The 21,366-nt window shown below is 42.3% G+C and overlaps 1 protein-coding gene across 1 annotated transcript in view; it reads left to right on the forward strand.

Moving 5' to 3' along the window:
- Positions 1-21,366, forward strand: part of NRDC (nardilysin convertase) — a 113,893-nt gene that overhangs the window by 52,804 nt on the left and 39,723 nt on the right. The window contains 8 exon segments of the mRNA XM_073593540.1: positions 1,740-1,860; positions 2,149-2,207; positions 5,989-6,043; positions 10,077-10,181; positions 13,849-13,972; positions 14,077-14,163; positions 15,857-15,976; positions 16,087-16,138. Coding sequence (XP_073449641.1) covers positions 1,740-1,860; positions 2,149-2,207; positions 5,989-6,043; positions 10,077-10,181; positions 13,849-13,972; positions 14,077-14,163; positions 15,857-15,976; positions 16,087-16,138 — 723 coding nt within the window.

The following is a 21,366-nucleotide window of genomic DNA, read 5'->3' on the forward strand; positions in this document are numbered from 1 at the left end:
TTTTAAAACCGATCCGGCCTTTTTTCCAAAGGTGGTTTCGGAATTTCATAGAAACCAGGAAATTTGTTTACCCACTTTTTGCTCAAATCCTGTGAAGGAACAGGAGCAGGTCTTCCACAAGTTAGATGTCAGAAGATGTGCATAAAGTACCTGGAGGTTACAGAGCAGTTTAAAAAAAGTCAGACTCCTTTTTTGTTTCTTTTTCAGGGGCAAGGATGGGTGCCAAAGCTTCTAGACACACTATAGTCAGGCCTATATAGCAAAGGGGGTGGAAGTTCCGGAGGGTATTAGGGCTCATTCCACTAGGGCTATGGCAGCGTCACAAGCAGAGTGGGCTGGTGCTACACCCGATCAGATCTGCAGAGCAGCAACGTGGTCAAGTTTTAAGACTTTCGTTAAGCACTACAGACTGGACTTATTGTCTGCCCAGGACTAGGCGTTTGGGCGTAATGTTCTGCAGGCAGTAGTCCCACCCTAGGGTAAGTGCTCGCTTATCCTCTCAAGTGTGCTGTCCTGAAAGACGAAAGAGGGAAAATCGAAGTTACTTACCGGTAACGTTTTTTCCATGAGTCTTTCAGGACAGCACTGGTACCCACCCAAATATTGTCTTGCCACTAGGACGTGAGAGCATCAGGAATATGAAAGTTGTTATGCTGTGTTCTTATGTCTCCCTAGACTGTCCGGAGGTTCTCATGCAAAAACTGACGGGCTGAAGGAAAGGGGCGACTTAAAAGTCTGGTGGAGGCGATGTTTCCTAAGAGGGGAGGAGCCGAGGTCTCTCAAGTGTGCTGTCCTGAAAGACTCTTGGAAAAAATGTTACCGGTAAGTAACTTCGATTTTTTTTTTTTTTTTTTTTTTTTTTATTGGATATGTTTTAGAGCAGAAAGTAAAAAATATTGTTTTTATTTTTTTTTCAAAATTGTTGGTCATTCTTTGTTTATAGCGCAAAAAATAAACTCGGAGGTGATCAAATACCACCAAAAGAAAGCTCTATTTGTGGGGGGAAAAAGGACACACATTTTATTTGGTTACAGTGTTGTACGACCGCACAATTGTCAGTTAAAGTAATGCAGTGCCATGTCCCAAAAAGTGGCCTGGTCAGGAAGAGGGGTAAATCTTCCAGAGGTGAAGTGGATAATGGAAGTGTGACTAGTATCTGACTCGGCTGCCCATTATTTGAAATTCCAAGGCTACTTTCATGTATGTTGCATACCCAACAGATTGCTCCAGTAGAAAAACTACCAAGGGGTCTCAAAGAGTTACGATTGACTCAATAGAACAAAGCACACAGAGGGAACTCTTAGTAGTGTACAAGAAATTGTACATAAATAAAGGAATGAATTTTACGCATACGATTTGTGTGAAATTGGGGTTAAAGTTGGTAAGTGAGAATGAGGCAAATATGATGGTTGAAATGCTACTTTGTTTTTTTGTGGATGCTGATGGTCTGAATAAGCGAAATGGCACGTTGTACCAAAGAGTGGGGAAGAACATACTCGTCATTGAAGAAAGCAATAAGACTAGTTGGGGACCTTAGATTGTAAGCTCCTTGAGGGCAGGGACTGATGTGAATGTACAATGTATATGTAAAGCGCTGTGTAAATTGACGGCGCTATATAAGTACCTGAAATAAATAAATAGTTAATGCATGTTTGACTATTGGAATGCTGGTTAGATTATGCAGGTGAGGGAATTTTGGCCAGGCAGTATCATCTATTCTGTTTGTTCCTCTCTTTCAGGTGTTGGGCTCTGGCTCTTTTTGGAGGTAACAGTGAGACTGGGTTTGAGCAGAACACAACATATTCAGTCTTCAGCATTTCCATAACACTGACAGATGCAGGATATGAACACTTCTATGAGGTATGATTAAAAAACTAGAGCCATGTGCAATCCATTTAACCTTTTTAGTGTTTTACATTTTTCCCCACATTTTACTCTTCCTCCTTTTTGTTCTACTTGCCAACATCTGTAAGGCTTTTCTTTGTTCTCTTTGGATTTTTTTTTTTGTTTACCTTTTTGAGGTCTTGAAGGGTCGCTGTTTGATCTGGATTGTTGGTTTAGCATATCTAATCTTCTCTAGTAGAAACAATATGGATGTGGTAATTACATGGCTAATATGGATCTAATGTTTTTTGTCTTTGTAAATAGGTTACTCACATTGTGTTCCAGTATATCAAAATGCTGCAACAGCTGGGTCCACAAGAAAGGTGATTATGTGTAGAGAAATTATAGTAAGATGTGTGAAGGAAAAACAATCAGTGAAGCTGTGGTATTATTGGCATGATTTCCAAATTTTGTAAAACTATCCCTATGGCATATCCACCCTGGTTGTTTTGGGGTCCTGAAAATAAACTCTTTTGGCTTAAAGCGGAGTTCCATCCAGAAATGGAAATTTCGCTTTAAGTGATGGTGAACCCTGACATGTCACATTTAGCATGTAATCTTTTGGGGGGGAGGAGCTGGTACCCTGTTTTAATGGGCACCCAGCTCCCACTTCCTCCTCTGGCTCTGCGGTGCTGGATGGAAGTTCACCTCTCCCCCCTCCCTCCCTGCAATCTTCTGGGACACGTCACAGGTCCCATTCACAGCGCGCAGCATGGATCACGTATGCGCAGTGCGTGCCTGGCTGTGAAGCCGCAGCCGGGCACCCACAGTAAGAATGCCGGCACCGAGGAGATGAGGGGGAGAGGAGCGGGGCTTCATACGCCGTATCGCTGGCCCATGGGACAGGTGATTGTTTGATTATTAAAAGTCAGCAGCTATACTTTTTTTGTAGTTGCTGACTTTTTACATTTTTTTTTTTTTTTTTTTTGGTGGAACTCTGCTTTAAGCACTACTTTACTGGACACTCGCCTACTACCAGCTATGAGTGTTCAGGAATACTGATTTACAGGGGTTTATCCATACAGCAGCCCCGCAGGTGATTAGAGAGTTAGCTCTTAGGCCCCTTTCACACTTGTACAACTTGTCCTACGATTTGGGACTGCAAAGTCGTATGACAAGTCGTTCCCCATGATTTCCAATAACTACCATTCATATTAGTACAACTTCAAAGTAGTCCCTGCACTACTTTGGTCCGACATTGATCCTACTTCAGCCCATTGAATATCACTGAAGTTGGATCAAAGTCGGATCGCAGTCTTAACTGATCCGACTTTAATAAAAACAAAGTCACTGACATGACAATATACAATGATAATGTACAGTGATCAAACACCATGGAGGAAAATGGTATATGAATCCGGACGCGTTTTGACCCCAACGGGTCTTCTTCAGAGGATTTTTATAAGCTGTAAAGATGTTAGCATGTATTGAAATTCTTAATTGAGATGTAAAAAGGAAAAACAATAATAGGTAATTTCATATATATTTACCGATCACATTGTATTAAGCCATATTGTGTAGCCTCTATGTAGAGAAAACCCCTTGCTTGATCCCAGCGTCTCCAAACGGTCAGCACAGTCAACAAGGCAGCTAACTGCTCATGCGTGCCATACGAGGAGTCGCACTACAGGTAATCCCAAAAGTTCAGGGAGGCAGCGGAGAGCGATGAGCAGTACCTGTAGTAGAAGTATTCTGTGTAATGAATGGACGGCTCAAGAGGGTAATTGAAGAATTTTCATATGTGTTTATATATTTATATTTACACATGTAAACTGTATGTGTGCTGGGTATCAAATATTGCAACTAGATGGTCAAAATGGTAAACAGAAAAGGAGGGGAAAGAAGATGAGGAAGAAAACCATTTCCCTTTTCAAAACCTTTTCTTCCCCATCTTCCCTAAGAGACAGGAGAGGCTCTTTACAGGCGCTATTTTAGCACCTGTAAAGCGCCTCAGTGTGAAAGTAGCCTTAATGTTAGATCTGAGGTCTTTTTGACCCCAGATCTCACATTTAGGAGGTCCTGTAATGCTTGTTTTTTTTTATTAGGGATGTTTACATTCCTTGTAATAGGAATAAAAGTGACCTTTTTTTTTTTTTTTTTTTTAAAGGACAGTGTAAAAATAAAATAAATAAGAAGAAAAAAAAAAAATTTTAAAGCGCCCCATCTCGATGAGCTCGCACACAGGAGCGAACGCATACATGAGTAGCGCCTGCATATGAAAACGGTGGTCAAACCACATGTGAGGTATCGCCGCGATCGGTAGAGCGAGAGCAATAATTCTAGACCTCCTCTAATGCAAAACATGCAACCTGTAGAATTTTTTAAACATCGCCTATGGAGATTTTTGAGGATAAAAGTTTGACGCCATTCCACAAGCGGGCGCAATTTTGAAGCGTGACATGTTGGGTATCAATTTACTCTGCGTAACTTTATCTTTCACAATATAAAAAAAAAATTGGACTAACTTTACTGTTGACTTTTTTTATTCCAAAAAGTGATTTTTTTCCCAAAAAAAGTGCACTTGTAAGACCGCTGCGCAAATACGGTGCGAAAAAAAGTATTGCAATGACCGCCATTTTATTTTCCAGGGTGTTAGAAAAAAAACAAGATTTAATGTTTGGGGGTTCTAAGTAATTTTCTAGCAAAAAAAAACTGTTTTAAACATGTAAACACCAAAATCTCCAAACGAGGCTGGTCTTTAAGTGGTTAAAAAGGGCTTTTGTGAAACTTTTTTCATGCCAGTAGATTGAAGATTTGCACAACTCTAAGGGTCCATTCACACTGGGGCGGTTTGCAGGCGCTATTGCGCTAATAATAGCGCCTGCAAACCGACCCGAAAGTGCCGCTGCTTTCATTCCAGTGTGAAAGCCCCACACTGGAGCGATGCGCTGGCAGGACGGTAAAAAAAGTCCTGCTAGCAGCATCTTCGTAGCGGTGAAGGAGCGGAGTGTATACCGCTCCTTCACCGCTCCTGCCCACTGAAACCAATGGGACAGCGCGGCTATACCGCCGGCAAAGCGCCTCAGTAGAGGCGCTTTGCGGTGGTTTTTAACCATTTCTCGGCTGCTAGCGGGGGGTAAAACCGTCCTGCTAGCGGCCGCATACCGACGGTAAATTGCCGCTTTACTGCTGACACCGCCACCCGCCCCAGTGTGAAAGGGCTCTATGTTTTGAGCCCATTCACACTTCACATATTGAGAACGCGTGGTCCCGCTCACTTCTTTTTAGCGTTGTGCATGCATTGCACAGCCCATTCACTAGGTTGGGCTACTCTATGAATGACAAACACGGCAAAGAAGCTCCCGCACCTTTTCAGGAGTAAAGTGTTGCAGGGTTTACCGCGTTCCAGTACAGTCCAATGCATGAAAAATGCAGCATGTTCTACTTTTTTTTTCTGGAACTGAAAAGCCCTGAAACCGACTGCACTGGTGCGAACTATGCCACTGAAAACCATGTAACCTACTTTCCATGCATTTTTGACACCAAAAAAAAAAAAATGAATAATAATAAATAAAAAAAATAAACATTTTTTATAGCGCCCTGTCCTGCTGAGCTTGCGTGCAGAAGCGAACACATACGTAAGTCGCGCCAGCATATGAAAACTGTGTTCAAATCACACATGTGAGGTATCACCAGGATCGTTGGAGCAAGAGCAATCATTTTAGCACTAGACCTCCTCTGTAACTCAAAACTGGTAACCTGTAGACATTTTTAAACAATGCCAATGGAGATTTTTAAGTGCCAAAGTAAAAATTGGGCTTGTAAGACCGCTGCGCAAATACGTTGTGACTTGCAATGATGGCTGTTTTAATCTTTAGGGTGTCTGAAAAAAATATTTATAATGTTTGGGGGTTCTAAGTAATTTTATAGCAAAAAAAAATGATTTTAACTTGTAAACCACAAATCTCAAAACGAGGCTCGGGGGTGAAGTGGTTAAGAGACTGAAAAGATGACTCTGTCTTGACTTGTTCTGGTTCTTATTGTAAGGACACATGTGAATGTTTTTGTCCTTTCTGTTACAAAGGATGTTTTTCTGTTATGCATACTATGTGCTTTGCTGAAGAGTGAAATAAAGCTTTAAATCCGAAATGTTTCAATTTTCAGGATTTTCCAGGAAATCCAGAAGATTGAAGCCAATGAGTTTCACTATCAGGAACAGGTATACTTTCTGATGCAATAATATGGACAGTTATATGTTGTTAGCTTTATGTTAAAGTGAGCTTGCTGTGGATTTGTAAAACAAAATAAAAAATCAACCCCAGTGCTTTAAATGTGATCCAAATATGTACCTTTTCGTTTTCTCCAGACTGTTCCAGTGCAGTCCGGGAACTTACAAACTTGACCACACTCTGTAGCAAGGGCTTAAGACTTTGACCCTTCAGTAACCACTGTAAGCCTCCTTCCTCCAGAATCTTACCATAAAGTGGCATAATAGCCAACAGAGAGCCGCCACATTGGACAGCATAATAATATGGGGCTATACTAAAGTTAAAGAAGTTAAGGGTCTGGATTGCAGCGTGAAGCTGTGCCTTGTGGTGCCTCTATTTCTATTGCCATTGAGTATCCTTTAGAGGCATGGGATCTTTTAACTTCTAATTTAAAATTAAAATGTAATTAAAAAGATCAGCAGACAGATGTCTGATTGTGATTGTTTGAGGTTTTGCTGCATTAGGTTTTGACTGACTCGTCGCTTGGAGTATCTGTGTGTTTTCCTGGACATTTTTCAGACCAGAGTGTTCCTTCCCCAGGAGAAGCTTCAGATTATTCTGTTTTATGTGCAGACCCTTAATCCAGAAGCTATCCGCTTCTGCATGAATGTCTTAGGACTGATGGTAGCTTCCTTTGAATCAATCCCGTCTGCTCAGTTTGACTCCAGACCCCTGCCACACAATGTTCTTTTGTTTATAGGACAAATCGGTCCAGACCAGACTTTCTCTTGCTTGGTGACTCAAGAATCTGGCTTTGGAGTCGGGGGAAGTCCTTTCTTCCCATATTTTATAGAAGATTCCCTCAACGTAAACCAGTCTCTTAGGCTGGAGAGGAGTCCTGGGCACCCTTTGGTTGTCAAAGGAGTTTTGTCTCATGATAAACATCTTGGCATTTTGGGGCGATTTGGCTGTCCCTGTAGCATTGGAACAAACCTGTTAGAGGATCAATCAATCCAGGTTCAGTCAGACAACCATCGTCAGGACAAACCAGAAGTCTTGCTGCAGTACCAGCGGTAAAAAGGATCCTGTCCTGGTTAGAACTTGACATTCCAGTTTTGTCAGCTCCTGTGTTCCAGGCGAGGATAAAACCAGGCAGACTTCCTCAGCTCAAAGAATCTGAACCCAGGAGAGTGGTCTGTACATTTGGGGGTGCTCCAGGATCTGTGTCATAGAAGGGGGATTCTGGATTTGGACCTCTTAGTGGCTGTTCAACAACAAACTGGACAGTTTTGTATCTAGGTGCAGGGATTATCTAGCAGAAACGGTGTGTATTCTGGTAGCTCCATGGAATCAGTACATCTAGCTTGGTATATAGGATCAAGATGGAAGGCATTCTGGTAATCCTCATTTCTCTGGATTGATCCAGGCAGATGTGGTATGCCTACCTGGTGCACTGTGGGCATTGTCAGACTGTTTGGACCTACATTCCCAAAGACTAGTTTATTATTCTGCTTCCTGGTCGCTGAACGTAATGGCATGGCTGTTGAAGTCCAGGTTCTAAGGGCCAGAGGAATCTGAGTCTGTGATTCCTATGATGCTTAAGGTTGGGAAGTACACTTCTCATAGGCTCTTATCATTGGACATGGAAGGTTTTCTTCACTTGGTGTGATTCTAGGGGCTTTCACCCTCGGAATTTCTTCATGGGGTGAATCTCCTCCTTCCTGCAGTTGGGTCTAGACCAGCATTTTGTACCAACAAAGGCCAAGTCTGACTTGTCCCTTTTTGTTTAGGGACCACTGGCCTCTCACTCCTTAGTTAAAACCTTTTGTGCAGGGGATCCACTGGTCTGGTCACCTGTAACTCTGATATGAATTTGGTTCTGTCTGCACTTTAGAAGCTGCTGTTTGAACACGTTACACTTTGTTCTTACAAGCTTGCTTTCTTTAGTACCTTCGCCTCTGCAAAGCAAATGTCTGAACCAGCAGCCTCATCTTCCAAAGAACCCTTTTTGGTCTTGCATAAGGACAAGGTGGTAGGCCCAGGATTTCCTTTTTGCCCAGGGTAGCCTCTGCCTTTCTTAATCGAAACATTGTTCTATCCTTTGTCTGGCTCCAGTTCATCAGAAGCAAATCCTTGCATTGTCTGGTTCGGGCTGTGCAAATGTACCTCTCAGACACTGATTTTTTTCAGAAAGCCTGATTACATTATTTTCTTTCCGGATAACCTCAGTAAGGGTACCCCAGCTTCTTGTTTTACCAGCTCTAGGTAGCTCAAACATAAGTAAGGAACAAAGATGATCAGGCGTCTGCTGTGAAGGTCAACATTGAAAGAAAGACTGAAATAATGACAATCCTGTAGACCTTGACTGCTAAGAATAGCTCCAGGGAAGGAGTGTCATAGAAAAGCTGCAACAAATTCCATAAAAGCGCTTAGATGCAGCTATAAATCCTGATTATGTGGATATTCTGAGTGAAGGCAAAAAACCTGACAGTCTCTCAGATTCCGTAAATTAAAATATAGCTTATTGTAAGAGAAACGTCATCTTGATTAAAAGTTACATGAAAGGTCTGCCAACCCAATGATGACAATCTATTGTCTGCAATCTAGGTGGCTCAAACAGACCTTTTTGTTCAAGCTTATAGTCTCAGTTAGGTTTAAAGTTCACCTTTACACCATCTCTGCCAGGAGAACACAATGATTATTGCTAGCCACTGGCAATAATCACGTGATAAATCGGACATACTGGCTGTGCCCAAGTCGATCAATGGATCGACTTGGGTACAATCAGCCTGCCTATAGATCAGTGGTTCTCAACTCCGGTCCTCAGGACCCACTAACAGGCCAGGTTTGCAAGATAACTGAAATACATCACAGGTGATATCATTTGCTGCTCAGTGATTGCAGTATTCTAGTCTGCATCTCCCCAAGGTAATACTTAAAATCTGGCCTGTTGGTGGGTCCTGAGGACTGGAGTTGAGAACCACTGCTATAGATGGTTAGAATCTCGGCCAGTCCCTGCTGAACCGGCCAAGATTTGAACCATCTATGGCCAGCTTAAGAGAAGGTTTTGGGCTTTTTGGCATCGGCACTTGGGCTGCTTTTGGATGTCCTGAAGGTTAAAGACTTCCTGTGTACGCGATAGATGAGGAAGAAAATAGGATTTCTGTACTCACCATAAAATCCTTTTCTTTGTGTTAGTGAGGGACCCAGGGCCCACTCCTCCTGTGTTTTTGATAATGTTCTCAGGACTGCCCTGTTGGAAAACTCAGGCATGCTGGTAGTAGCAGTATACGTCTTTTCCAGTGTTCAGTCCTTCTGTAGGTGGCAGTATGACCCAAAATTTAAAGGCTTCCTGTGTCCTTCAATGGGACTTCATAAAAATGATTGCATGTTAAGTGCAAATATCCTATTATTGTACCTCTTATTGCCCTTATCGGGCATTGAGTAGCCAGCTTAAGATTTTAACGAGACTGTGTCTTGTATTGAAAAGTCAGTAAAATATGAGGGTTCTTCAAAAGATGTCTGCACTTTTTTTTTAAACTCTTCATTAAGCTTTTTAAAAACAAATTACATCCTCCCTGTAGTTATCGGGAGCCTCTCTGGCACCCCTGGATCCTGACGTATCATTCACGCTTACATTTACTACTTTTGTGTTAGCTCTCATTTTTTCCAGTTTGTGTAGCTCTATTTTTGCCCTTCTTATGAGCTAATACCTGTTCCAACTTCAATGCTAGCCCCTGCGTGGGCAGAACTTTTGCATATTAACCACGTGTTAAAACTGAATAAAAAACTATTGTAATAGAAAAACAAATTACATTACTTTTCTATATTGTCACCTTCCTTTGCAGTGCATTGTACCAGCTTTTTAATGCCATCAGCAACCTCCCCCCCACCCTCAACGTTTCCAATGAAATATAAAAGTGCAGAAACTTTTTGAAAACCCCTCGGAGTTGGCTAATATGATAAATTGGTGTGACATTAAAAGCAATGTTCTCTTTTTTGTTTTTTGTTTTTTTTTGTTTTTGTTTTTCTTAATCTGTTTAGACTGATCCCATTGAATTCGTAGAGAATGTTTGTGAGAACATGCAACTATTTCCTAAAGAAGATTTCCTAACTGGAGACCAGCTACTCTTTGAATACCACCCTGAAGTAAGTGTTTTAGCAGAAATCACGAATTTCTCGTATAAACGTTAACAGGTTATTGTCATTTCAGGCCATTTACAATATGTTTCAATCTGTAGTTATTATTAAATAATATCGGGTAATCCTACTTTAAAGGTCCCTGTGTATGCACCTCCTCTTATAGGATGATATCGCTCTGTCTGCCAGTCGTCGTCCTTTGTCACCCTGCCATTTGTTCTCTCATTGGAGACTAAAAGCATTCCATCCGGCACACATTGCTCAGGAATGTTCCGTTGTTGTCATCACTGGGAGACCTGCCCTGAGAAATGACTTGCAGCTAATGCTGAGGAGGATATAGACAGAAAGTGGCTGCAGAGTGGTTGCAGGAGATCGGTAGTGATGAAAAGCAAAAAAAAAGGATCAAAGCAGTACTTTATAGGGAAATAACAGAACAACGTGACAATTGTTTTATGTACAGTGCTTTAAGAATTTATATATGATTTTCAGGTACTTTTAGGAAAGCAGGTGAAGTTTAAGTTTCAGGACTCTTTCCCATGGAGCCAGTCCACTCTGAACAGTAGGGGACTAATGAGCAGATCCATTGCTGAATCAGTGCCGAATGGGACGGATGTCAGCTTTTTACACTTGTGCCCATTGAGTTTGCGTCCGGTAGATACGGGTCGACCTGTGATACCTCTATGGGTGGGCAAATGTAAACAGACATCAGAACCTTAGGTTACCTCTGATCTGTCACGTTTGGGTCTGGAAAACATTTATTTTCCAGACCTGGACAGACTCGGAGGTAGGCGGGACAGGTCTGTTTGTCTGCCTGTTGATCAGAAGCTCCATGCAGGTCTATAAAGTCCACCTGAAAAACTGACATGTGGACCTGTTCAGAAATCCCCTCTGAAAGGGCCCTAAGGGGTCTATTTGTAAATATTTATCTATTTATTAAAGATTCTTGTATTTTTCTTTATATTTTTCGAATTTAATTTAATTGGAAAATGTGTGACTCCCAGAGGAAACGTGTGTAATAGCATTTATAAATAGACCAATAAATGTTCAGACTCGTTTTTAATTGTTAGATTGAGGGTTTGGGTGGGGTTAAAGGTTAAGTTGGGGTAAGTTTGGTTTGGATGATGGTAGGGTAAAGCATTAGGGTCACATTAAAGTGATTGTGAATGATCACCTTGTAAAACAGCCCATTCAGTTAAAATAGAAATGAAATGCAAAACATTTTTGTATAGATATATAAAAAAACAATATAAATAAATGTTTTGCCCTTTTTGTATACGTGATCACATTCCCTCTGTTCTCAGCTGGGAGCTGGGGGAAGGAAAAGCAGCAGCACATTGATCTTCCCAGTGAATGGCTGTACAGCTGGGGGGGGGGGGGGCGATGTCAGGACAAGTCTGATCATTGGATGAGAATGTATAGCTAGAGAACTGACCACGGTGTGATCTCCTGCTTAATGTGGTCAGTTTTTAATAGAAAAGCAGAGGGACTGGCAGGAACACCAGGGATTTCACATAAAGAAAGCAATCCAAAGAGAACCAGAGCCTTCTTCATACAAGTACATGGTACAGCAGGCACATATCAGGAATACGAAATGTTGAGGTAACAAACACTTTAAGAATTAGGAATTGGTTAGAAATCAGAAATATTGAGGTCTTTTTCTCCCTTGCGTCTCAGAGTGTGTTTTGTCATTTGAGTTGTCTTGTTTCTGCACCTTACACCAGTTATCATCTGTAGTGTTCTCTAGCGTATTTAGCATTATGGCAACTGGTTTACAGGTTTGCAATTCCTAGAAATCCAAATAAAATTGCATTAATTTACCTGAGCATTTGACACTTGCACAGTAACTGAAAATGTCACCCAAATCATCAAACACCATTGTTAGGACCACGGGATTAAGCTGAGGAGGGAATTTTTAAAATTCTTTTTTCTTTTCTCTCATGCAGCTATGCAGCAAAAGATATCTTCTAGTAGGGATCTACTGCTGGCAACCGTTCTATCCCAGCCTCCATACTTAGATGACTTTCATAACATCAATGCACTCTCAGTGTAAGCACAATGCAGAAGTATTGTTTTTTCAATGATCTGCTATGTGCTGTCCCAGTGGAGCGCCGTATAGCAAGATCCAAATCCCAGGAGCTGATCATTTCAGTCTGGATCCTCCAGAGTCTATTTCCCAGTGCCATTTTTATCAGCTGATGTCCCTGGCATGTTTTTAAACTACACATGGGACTTGAGTTGTTTAGAAAGTTTTTGTATCTTTATTTCATTCTCGAAAGGCTAGCACCTAAAACTAACAGTGTTGGGCCCTCACTGATGAAAAATGGCTTACTGCAGTTTTGTTAGTTTTATGGAAGTTTTTACTATACTCTAGATCAGTGTTTCTCAACCAGAGTGCCGTGAGGAGTCCTCAGGGTAGTCGCGGTAATAGCCCGATCTGCGCGATCCTCTGTTAGCTCCCGTGTTAAATGAGGCAGAGAGCACTGTAAAGTCCTGTGTACAGAAGAGGCAGAGAGCTCAGCCCGCACCTCCTCCGCTCTCTGCCCCCCGACCACGGCCTACCAACTGTTTGCCGGCAAGAGTACAGAGAGGAGCAGACAGCGGGGAAGGTGTGGGCTGAGCTCTCTGCCTCTTCTGTACACAGGACTTTACAGTGCTCTCTGCCTCATTTAGCACAGGAGCTAACCGAGGATCGCACAGATCTGAATGTAGAGGAAGGAGAGTAGTTAGGGGGGGGAGAGAGAGAGAGCACAACCCACACCACCTCCTGGCTCTCTCCCCCTCACTACTGCTGTCACTACTGTAGGGACAGAATTGGTGCTAGGAAGAGGAGGCATTTGGGGGGTGTGGGGGATTTGGGAGTGGGTGGGGTGTTTTTTTTTTTTTTTTTTGGGGATTTGGGTTGGGGGGGGGGGATTTAGGGGGGGTTGTGGGAGGAGGGGGGGATTTGGGTGGGAGGGGGTTGTGCTAGGAGGAGGGGATTTGGGATGGGTGGGGGGGAGGATTACAGACAACTAAGCTCTGCCTCACAGAGTACATTTTAGGGCTTGTTCACTCCAGGTGCAGTGCGGTATGTTGCGCAAAATCGCACATTTCCCATATCACAAAATGTGCTGCCTTTCGCAGACGAGTATGGGTGCCATTTAATGCTTGATGACAACCCCATGCATCTAGAAAATGCACATACGTTTGTGCCTGCTAAGACGCATAGTGCCATGTGTTTTGGCGCTGTGCAAAAAAAAAAAAAAATCATGCCAGCACCCTTTTGCGTGTTTCACACAGAGCAGCTCATTAAAAAAATGTGCCCTGTGGGAACATGCAAAAAAGCGAGTGTGCTTGGATGCACCCCCTGGTGTGAATGAGCTCTCAGACTGGTGTGCCCTGGATTGTGTACGAATCTAAAGGGAGATTTGACTGAAATAAGGTTGAAAAACGCAGCTGTAGATGCTCTACTTAGCATTTATGTGGTAGTTTTAGGTGATTGCTTTGCTTGCAAAAAGAGAACTTCTTTATTTTGCTGTAGTAGGGTTAGCATTTTGACTAGGTCTAACAGCACACAAGAAGACGAGGGCTGTATGCAAATCTTATGTTCAGTGAATTTCTTCTGATAACAGTGGGTTCAGTCTATAGGAACAAAGCAGAGGACTTTTAATATATGCCCACTTCTTGTTGTGTTCAGGTAATTGCAGATGCTCTTCGAGGCCTTACTCCTGATAAAGCAAATCTGCTGCTTCTTTCTCCTGCCAATGAGGGCAAGTGTGACCTGAAGGAGAAATGGTTTGGCACTCAGTACAGTGTTGAAGGTAACAATCTTGGAGGTCATGTTAAAAAATATTACAACATTCCTTCTATACTCACTATAGTCCTGAGCATCTACTTGTAATAACTTTCGTTATTTTGTTTACAGACATCAGTGCACAATGGAAAGAGCTGTGGGCCACCGACTTCCCATTAAATGCAGACCTCCGTCTTCCAGCAGAAAACAAGTTCATCGGTCAGTGCGCAGCGAGAGAACTCCTGTTGACTTTGCGGATGAAACCATAATAGTATAGCAGAAAAACATGATTATATTGTCCTATTCTCGCTGTAGTATTTCTAATGCAGCTTGAAAATGAAATCCCCTTCATTAACCGGTTCAGGTCCTTGGATGTACAACATATGTCCAAAGAGTGAAGGGTTTAGCACAAGCTGATGGCATCGGAGGGCTTCAGAATGGTGAGGGAAAGGAGACAGACGAACATCATTCCTCGACCTCCTCTGCCCGGAATGGATCCGGAAGCGACACTGATTTAGTCTCTTCAGGTTTTAGAGCCATCATCCTCTGGCTGATACAGCCAGGGAAGCATGTAAGGCCTCGTTCACATGGGGCATAACAATGAGCACCCCATGTGAGCCCCTTGTTTACCCGCACAGGTGGTGTGTATGCTCATGCTGGCAGTCTCACGGATATCAATTGGGATGCAGCAGCTGCTTGAACATTCCGCTGCTGTCGGTTTGACATCCGTGTGAATGTGTCCCCCCGAACTAACACTATATGCATTTGGGGTTGTGCACCTGTGTGGATGTTGCATTGGGAGCAGTGGCTTTGTCCATGCAGCTGTTAAATCCCAATTGACATCAGTGGACTACCTACACAGGGAGGCACAGAACACCTATGCATCCCTGTGCAGGTAAACCGGGCCCTCGCATGGGGTATACATTGATGTGTGAATGAGGCCAACTGAGCAGATCTCTGCTCAGTTAGATGCTTTATAGGGTACTGGAGTTTAACCCTGTGTGTTAGAAATAAAGCTAAATGAAAAAGTTAATTTTTAAATTTATAATGTTTATATATATATATATATATATATATATATATATATATATATATATATATATATATATATATATTATATAAACAACTGCTGCCCAGCACATACCTGCAAATGCAACCGCAATTTCTAGTTCGCCCTTTTCATATAAAAAAAAAAAGTGGACCCTGCCGGTCCCCTTCATAGCCCAATCAATACAATAAACTACAAATCTAACCTCCCTTCAAGTCTTTGCTTACTTCCCCCGATGGCTACAGCATCCCGTGCTGTCTTTGCACAAAGGCCACATAGACATAAATAAAATGTTGCTTCTGCAGTATGTTTATGCCCCCTTCAAGTCTATGGGAAGGTAGTGTGGAGACACCAGTAGCCCATGAACTAGATTTATGCAGCACTATCCTGTACTGAGGAGGCCAGGAAAGGCTGCTGGGAGGATTTTAATTTTTTTTTTCCATTCTTTAGCTTCTATTTTAAAATAAAGGGGTCTAATTTTTGTAGTAATTTTTTGTTGTTATCACATGCCAAATTATCCCCTTCTACCTCTGCCAAGTTTATTTATGCCATGGATCATACCTTTTTTTCTTGAGAAGCTACTGCTAGGATGCAAATATTTAATTCTATTGGAGTCATCTCTAACAGACCAGTAATTAATCAAGATGCTGTCTGGCAGTGACATTTATAGCTGTAGAACATCTTTAACTCCCAGACATTTTATTTATTTTATAGCTTAATTTAGTTAATGTATCCACTACACTATGATAGAATGGTCACCTTTTTAATTGTTTGGTGATAAAAATGTGCATTCCTCATTATTGAGCTCTCTGTACACTTGGTCTCCGTGTCCTGACAATTGCTATGATTTTATTTCTCACCCAGCCACCGACTTCAGTCTGAAGATCTCTGACTGTCCAGACAAAGAGTATCCAGAGAAGATTGTGAACACTGAAAAGGGCTGCTTGTGGTACAAAAAGGACAACAAGTTTAAGATACCTAAAGGTAACACTTGAGGAATACTTCCATACTTCTGCTGCTTGGGCTTTACAGAAGTAAAGTTGCAGAATAATTGCTGTGACAGGGATAGAATAATTGTTTTGTTTCCTTTCTAGCTTATATGCGCTTTCATCTCATCTCTCCATTGATCCAACAGTCACCTGAAAAGTAAGTTCTTTGTACTCATGAATTTGTTTTATCTGCTCTGTGTATTCTGTAATGAGTGCTTTGAAATAGTAAAAACTCATTTTGCTGTCTGCTTATCAGAAAAATTGATGTTACATAACGAATCGTTTGGTTTATTCTGCTATTTTAATCAGAAGGCTGGTATTTATCACAGAAACATATTTTTTTTATTCCCAGGTGAAACGGTTACATTTTCTACTCTAAAGCTATATTTTACTATTTGGGACCCCAAGAGCTCTTGTCATAATGTTGAAGTTCAAATGATGTAACTCCCCTGCAGATTTGCTCAGGTTTTTTTGTTTTGGCTTAAAATGCTGAAATTGCACACTGAGCTGCACACGCATCGCTGTACAGAAAACTACCTGCTAGCAAATTTCACAAATAATTCACAGTTCTGCTGTAATAGTCACCCTTTAGAAACTTGCAGTCAGTGCGATCGAGAACTAGCAATTTTTTTTCATTCATTACTTTTTAAAATCAAGCTTTATTTAGGTATTGCACTAGGACAGTGATTGCAAACCTTGGCACCCCAGATGTTTTGGAACTACAGTTCCCATGATGCTCAATTACACTGCAGAAAGCATGAGCATTATGAGAAATGTAGTTCCAAAACTTCTGGGGTGCCAGGGTTGGCCATCACTGCACTAGCACAACACCTGTAATAAAAGCCACATTTTGAAATCCTTTGGATATACTAAAAATAATGCATGTCATGCCTTCTATCCCGTCTAACAATACCTGAGTATGGAGGCTGTTGTATGCTTTTTATTGTCCCTCTCTCCCACCACAGCGGTCTAGCAATTCCTAAATAGCAACTGTGAAAACCTTGTGTAAAAATTTACTTTTACTTCGGAGGTCTGATTTGATTTTAATGAAAGTACGTAAAGTCACTTATGAAAGATTTATATTTTCCTGTGATTTAGCTTCACTGACTTCATTTGAGCCATGCACTGTTATCTATGCCATTGTTTCTCAACCCCGTCCTCAAGGCGCCCCAACAGGTCATGTTTTCAGGCTCTCCATTATTTTGCACAGGTGATTTGATCAGTTTCACTGCTTTAGTAATTTCCACAGCTGTTTCATCCGAGGAAAATCCTGAAAACATGACCTGTTGGGGCGCCTTGAGGACTGGAGTTGAGAAACACTGATCTATGCTGTCAGTTTGTCAGAAATCAATTGAAACCTGTCAGTTGTTGCATGTCAAGTACCTGTCCTAACAAACTTCAAACTTTGAAGATGACGTTGGCTTAGGCAGCTGTCAGTCAGAGGGTCGGATTTCCAGGTTAATTATTTTAGACCTAGAGAGAAATACAGACCCTGTGGACAGCCTGGGACTCCACAGAGATCGGTTTGAATACTAACAGGTAAAGTTCCTGTATATCAGCACTGCTACTTTAGCTGAATGTTCTGTCACCTGTGCTGAGGTCTTCACCAAAGCTGCCAGCGGTGCAGATGTTGCTTTAACCACTTAAGGACCAGCCTCATTTTGGATTTTAGGTGTTTACATGTTTAAAACAGTTTTTTTTGCTAGAAAATTACTTAGAACCCCCAAACATTATATATTGTTTTTTTTTCTAACACCCTAGAGAATAAAATGGCAGTCAATGCAATACTTTTTTTTGCACCGTATTTGCGCAGCAGTCTTATAAGCGCAATTCATTTTTTTGAATAAAAAAATAAGACAACAGTAAAGTTAGCCCAATTTTTTTTTATATTGTGAAATATAATGTTACGCCAAATAAATTGATACCCAACATGTCACGCTTCAAAATTGCGCCCGCTTGTGGAATGGAGTCAAACTTTTACCCTCAAAAATCTCCATAGGCGACGTTTAAAAAATTCTACAGGTTGCATGTTTTGCGTTACAGAGGAGGTCTAGGGCTAGAATTATTGCTCTCGCTCTACCGGTCATGGCGATACCTCACATGTGTGGTTTGACCCCCGTTTTCATATGCGGGCGTTACTCACATATGCGTTCGCTTCTGCACGCGAGCTCGTCGGGACGGGGGTTTTTAAAAAAAAAAAAATTTTATTATTATTTATTTTACATGATTTTATTCATTTTTACACGGTTTAAAAAAAATTGTCACTTTTATTCCTATTACAAGGGATGTAAACATCCCTTGTAATAGAAAAAAGCACGACAGGTCCTCTTAAATATGAGATCTGGGGTCAAAAAGACCTCAGATCTCATATTTACACTAAAATGCAATAAAAAAAAAAAAAAAAGTCATTTAAAAAAATGCTGCTATCGACTGCTCTGGTAAGCAGCGGCGGGAGGGGGGCCCCTCTCCCGCCACCGATAAAAGTGATCTTGCGGCGAATCCGCTGCAGATACCACTTTTATCTGAAAGCTGACTGCCACACGAAAACGGGGATACCGGGGTTATGGCAGCTAGCTGCTGCCATAACGACGATATCCGCCGCCAAACTTTGGAACTTTGGTCTTCTCTGGACTCACTCTCCCAGATCCAGTGGACATAAGGGAGGAGGTGTCGCAATCCTTCTAGCCCCACAAAGCACCTTTCATGTGCTTCACCCACCTCCCTCTCTGTCACTCCTCTTTCGAAGCATACTGCATTTGTCTTTTCTCTCCAGTTTCTCCAAAGATGGCTGTGATCTACTGCCCCCCTGGACCCGTATCAACCTTTCTTGATGACTTCTCTGCCTGGCTACCCTACGTTCTTTCTTCTGAAATCCCCACAATCATTCTCAGTGACTTCAACATCCCTATTAATACTAACACTCCTGCCACTTCCAAACTTCTCAGTCTAACGTCCTCCTTTGACCTGAAGCAATGGATACATGCTGCTCCTCACTCTGAAGGCAATACCCTTGACCAAATTTTCTCCCACCTATGCACTCTGTGCAACCTCTCTAACTATCCATTCCCTCACTCTGATCACTACCTTATTAGTTTCACTCTCTCCCTCTCCTCCACCTACTCTCTCTCAAACCGCCTAAAAGTTACCCGCAGAAACTTACATCATCTCAACCCTTCTCATCTTTACTCTGCTACTTACGACCTCTATGACAAAATCTCACCCCTATCCTGCACCGACCTAGCCACTTCTGTCTACAACGCTTCACTTCTAGCCTCACTGAACTCACTGACCCCCCCCCCCCCCTTTCTACACACAGAATCAGGCCCTGACCCCTTCAACCTTGGCAAACAGATGATACTAGCAGTCTGAAAAAACATAGTCCTGCTCATGAGCGCCTGTGACTCTAAGTCTCAGAATGATTTCAACCAATATAAATCTGCCCTCCAAAAATACAATTCCAGCCTCCTTACTGCCAAGCAGACCTATTTTATCATTCTCATTAGCAACTTATCATCCCGTCCCCGTCAACTCTTCTCTACCTTAAACTCTCTACTTCGTCCTCCACTGCCTCCACCCACTAACTCACTCATTCGCCAATCACTTCAAACAGAATATTGATACAATTCGCGGGGAGATCTCTGCTGTTCAGATACCCTCCACGCTCTACTCTTCATTCACACAGGTACAATCATTACTTCTGTCTTTCAACACCACCACTATAGACAAGGTTGCTAAACTACTTGCTAACGTCCATCTTACCACCTGCCCTCTGCATCCTGTTCCCTCGCAAATGCTACGTTCACCCTATGGCTCTATTCTACACTCTCTAACCCACATCTTCAATCTCTCCCTCTCTTCTGGCATCTTCACCCAACTCTCTAAAACATGCACTTGTCAGCCCCATCCTTAAAAAGCCCTCACTGGACCCATCCAATCTTAACAACCTACGTCCCATCTCCTTGCTCCCATTTTTATCCAGCCTCCTTGAACGTCTGGTCTTCAACCGACTGAGTGACCACATTGCTGATAATAGCCTTCTTGATCCCCTTCAGTCTGAATTTTGTCCTCAACACTCCACAGAGTCTGTTCTCCTAAAACTAACAAACGATCTACTAACGGCCAAAAATCAATGGACGCTATTCTGTACTCCTGGACCTCTCTGTTGCCTTTGATATGGTTGACCACCCCCTCCTCCTCAAAAAACTCTTTGCCTTTGGTCTCTGTGACTGTACTCTTCTCTGGTTCTCTTCCTACTTATCCAACTGCACCTTTTAGCGTTACTTACAAATCTGCTTCCTCCTCTCCTCTTCTTTTCTCTGTTGGGGTCCCCCAAGGTTCTGTTCTTGGGCCTCTCCTATTTTGAATCTACACCTCCTCCTCCCTGGGTCAGCCTCCCATGGCTTCCAATACCATCTCTATGCTGACAACACCCAAATCTATTTCTCTACACCTCAGCTCACTCCCTTAATCTCCTCACGTATCACTAATTTACTAACAGATATATCGGTCTGGATGTCACACCACTTCCTTAAACTCAATCTATCCAAAACCAAACTTATAATTTTTCCTCCCCCATATGCCCCTTTCACTTCCCCTGATCTCTCTGTCAAAATTGATGGCACAACTATAAGCCCATGCCCGCATATCATGGTTCTAGGTGTAGTCCCTGAACTCTCCTTTAAGCCCCACGTCCAATCACTGTCCAAACCTTGCCACCTCAACCTCCGCAACATCTCCAAAATACGCCCCTTTCTAACCAATGACACAACAAAGCTCTTAATTTACTCCCTGGTCATCTCTCGCCTCCACTACTGCAACTCCCTTCTCATTGGCTTACCTCTACATAGTCTTATCACCTCTTCAATCCATCATGAATGCTGCTGCCAGACTCTTCCATCTTACCAATCGCTCTGTGTCTGCTACTCCTCTCTGTCAGTCCCTCCACTGGCTTCCGCTCACCCAACAAATTAAATTCAAAATACTAACAACTACTTACAAAGCCATCCACAATTTAGTCCCCAGCTATATCTCTAGCCTAATCTCTAAATACCAACCTACTCATTCTCTTTGTTCCTCTCAAGACCTCCTGCTCTCTAGCTCCCTCGTCACCTCCTCCCATGCTCGCCTCCAGGACTTTTCCAGAGCCTGTCCAATCCTATGGAACGCCTTACCCTAATCTGTCCGCTTATCTCCTATTCTATTAGCTTTTAGATGATCCCAGAAAACCCTTCTCTTCAGAGAAGCCTATCCTACCCACACCTAACAACTGTACTTTTATTTTCTCCTTCTGATCATCCTCCACAGTTGTTACCTTTTTGTTTAATTTGACCGTCCCTTCTGGATTTTACGCTCTAACGAGCAGGGCCCACTGATACCTCCTGTATT

The sequence above is a fragment of the Aquarana catesbeiana genome, linkage group LG07, assembly GCF_042186555.1.
Source record: "Aquarana catesbeiana isolate 2022-GZ linkage group LG07, ASM4218655v1, whole genome shotgun sequence".
Taxonomy (NCBI): Eukaryota; Metazoa; Chordata; class Amphibia; order Anura; family Ranidae; genus Aquarana; species Aquarana catesbeiana.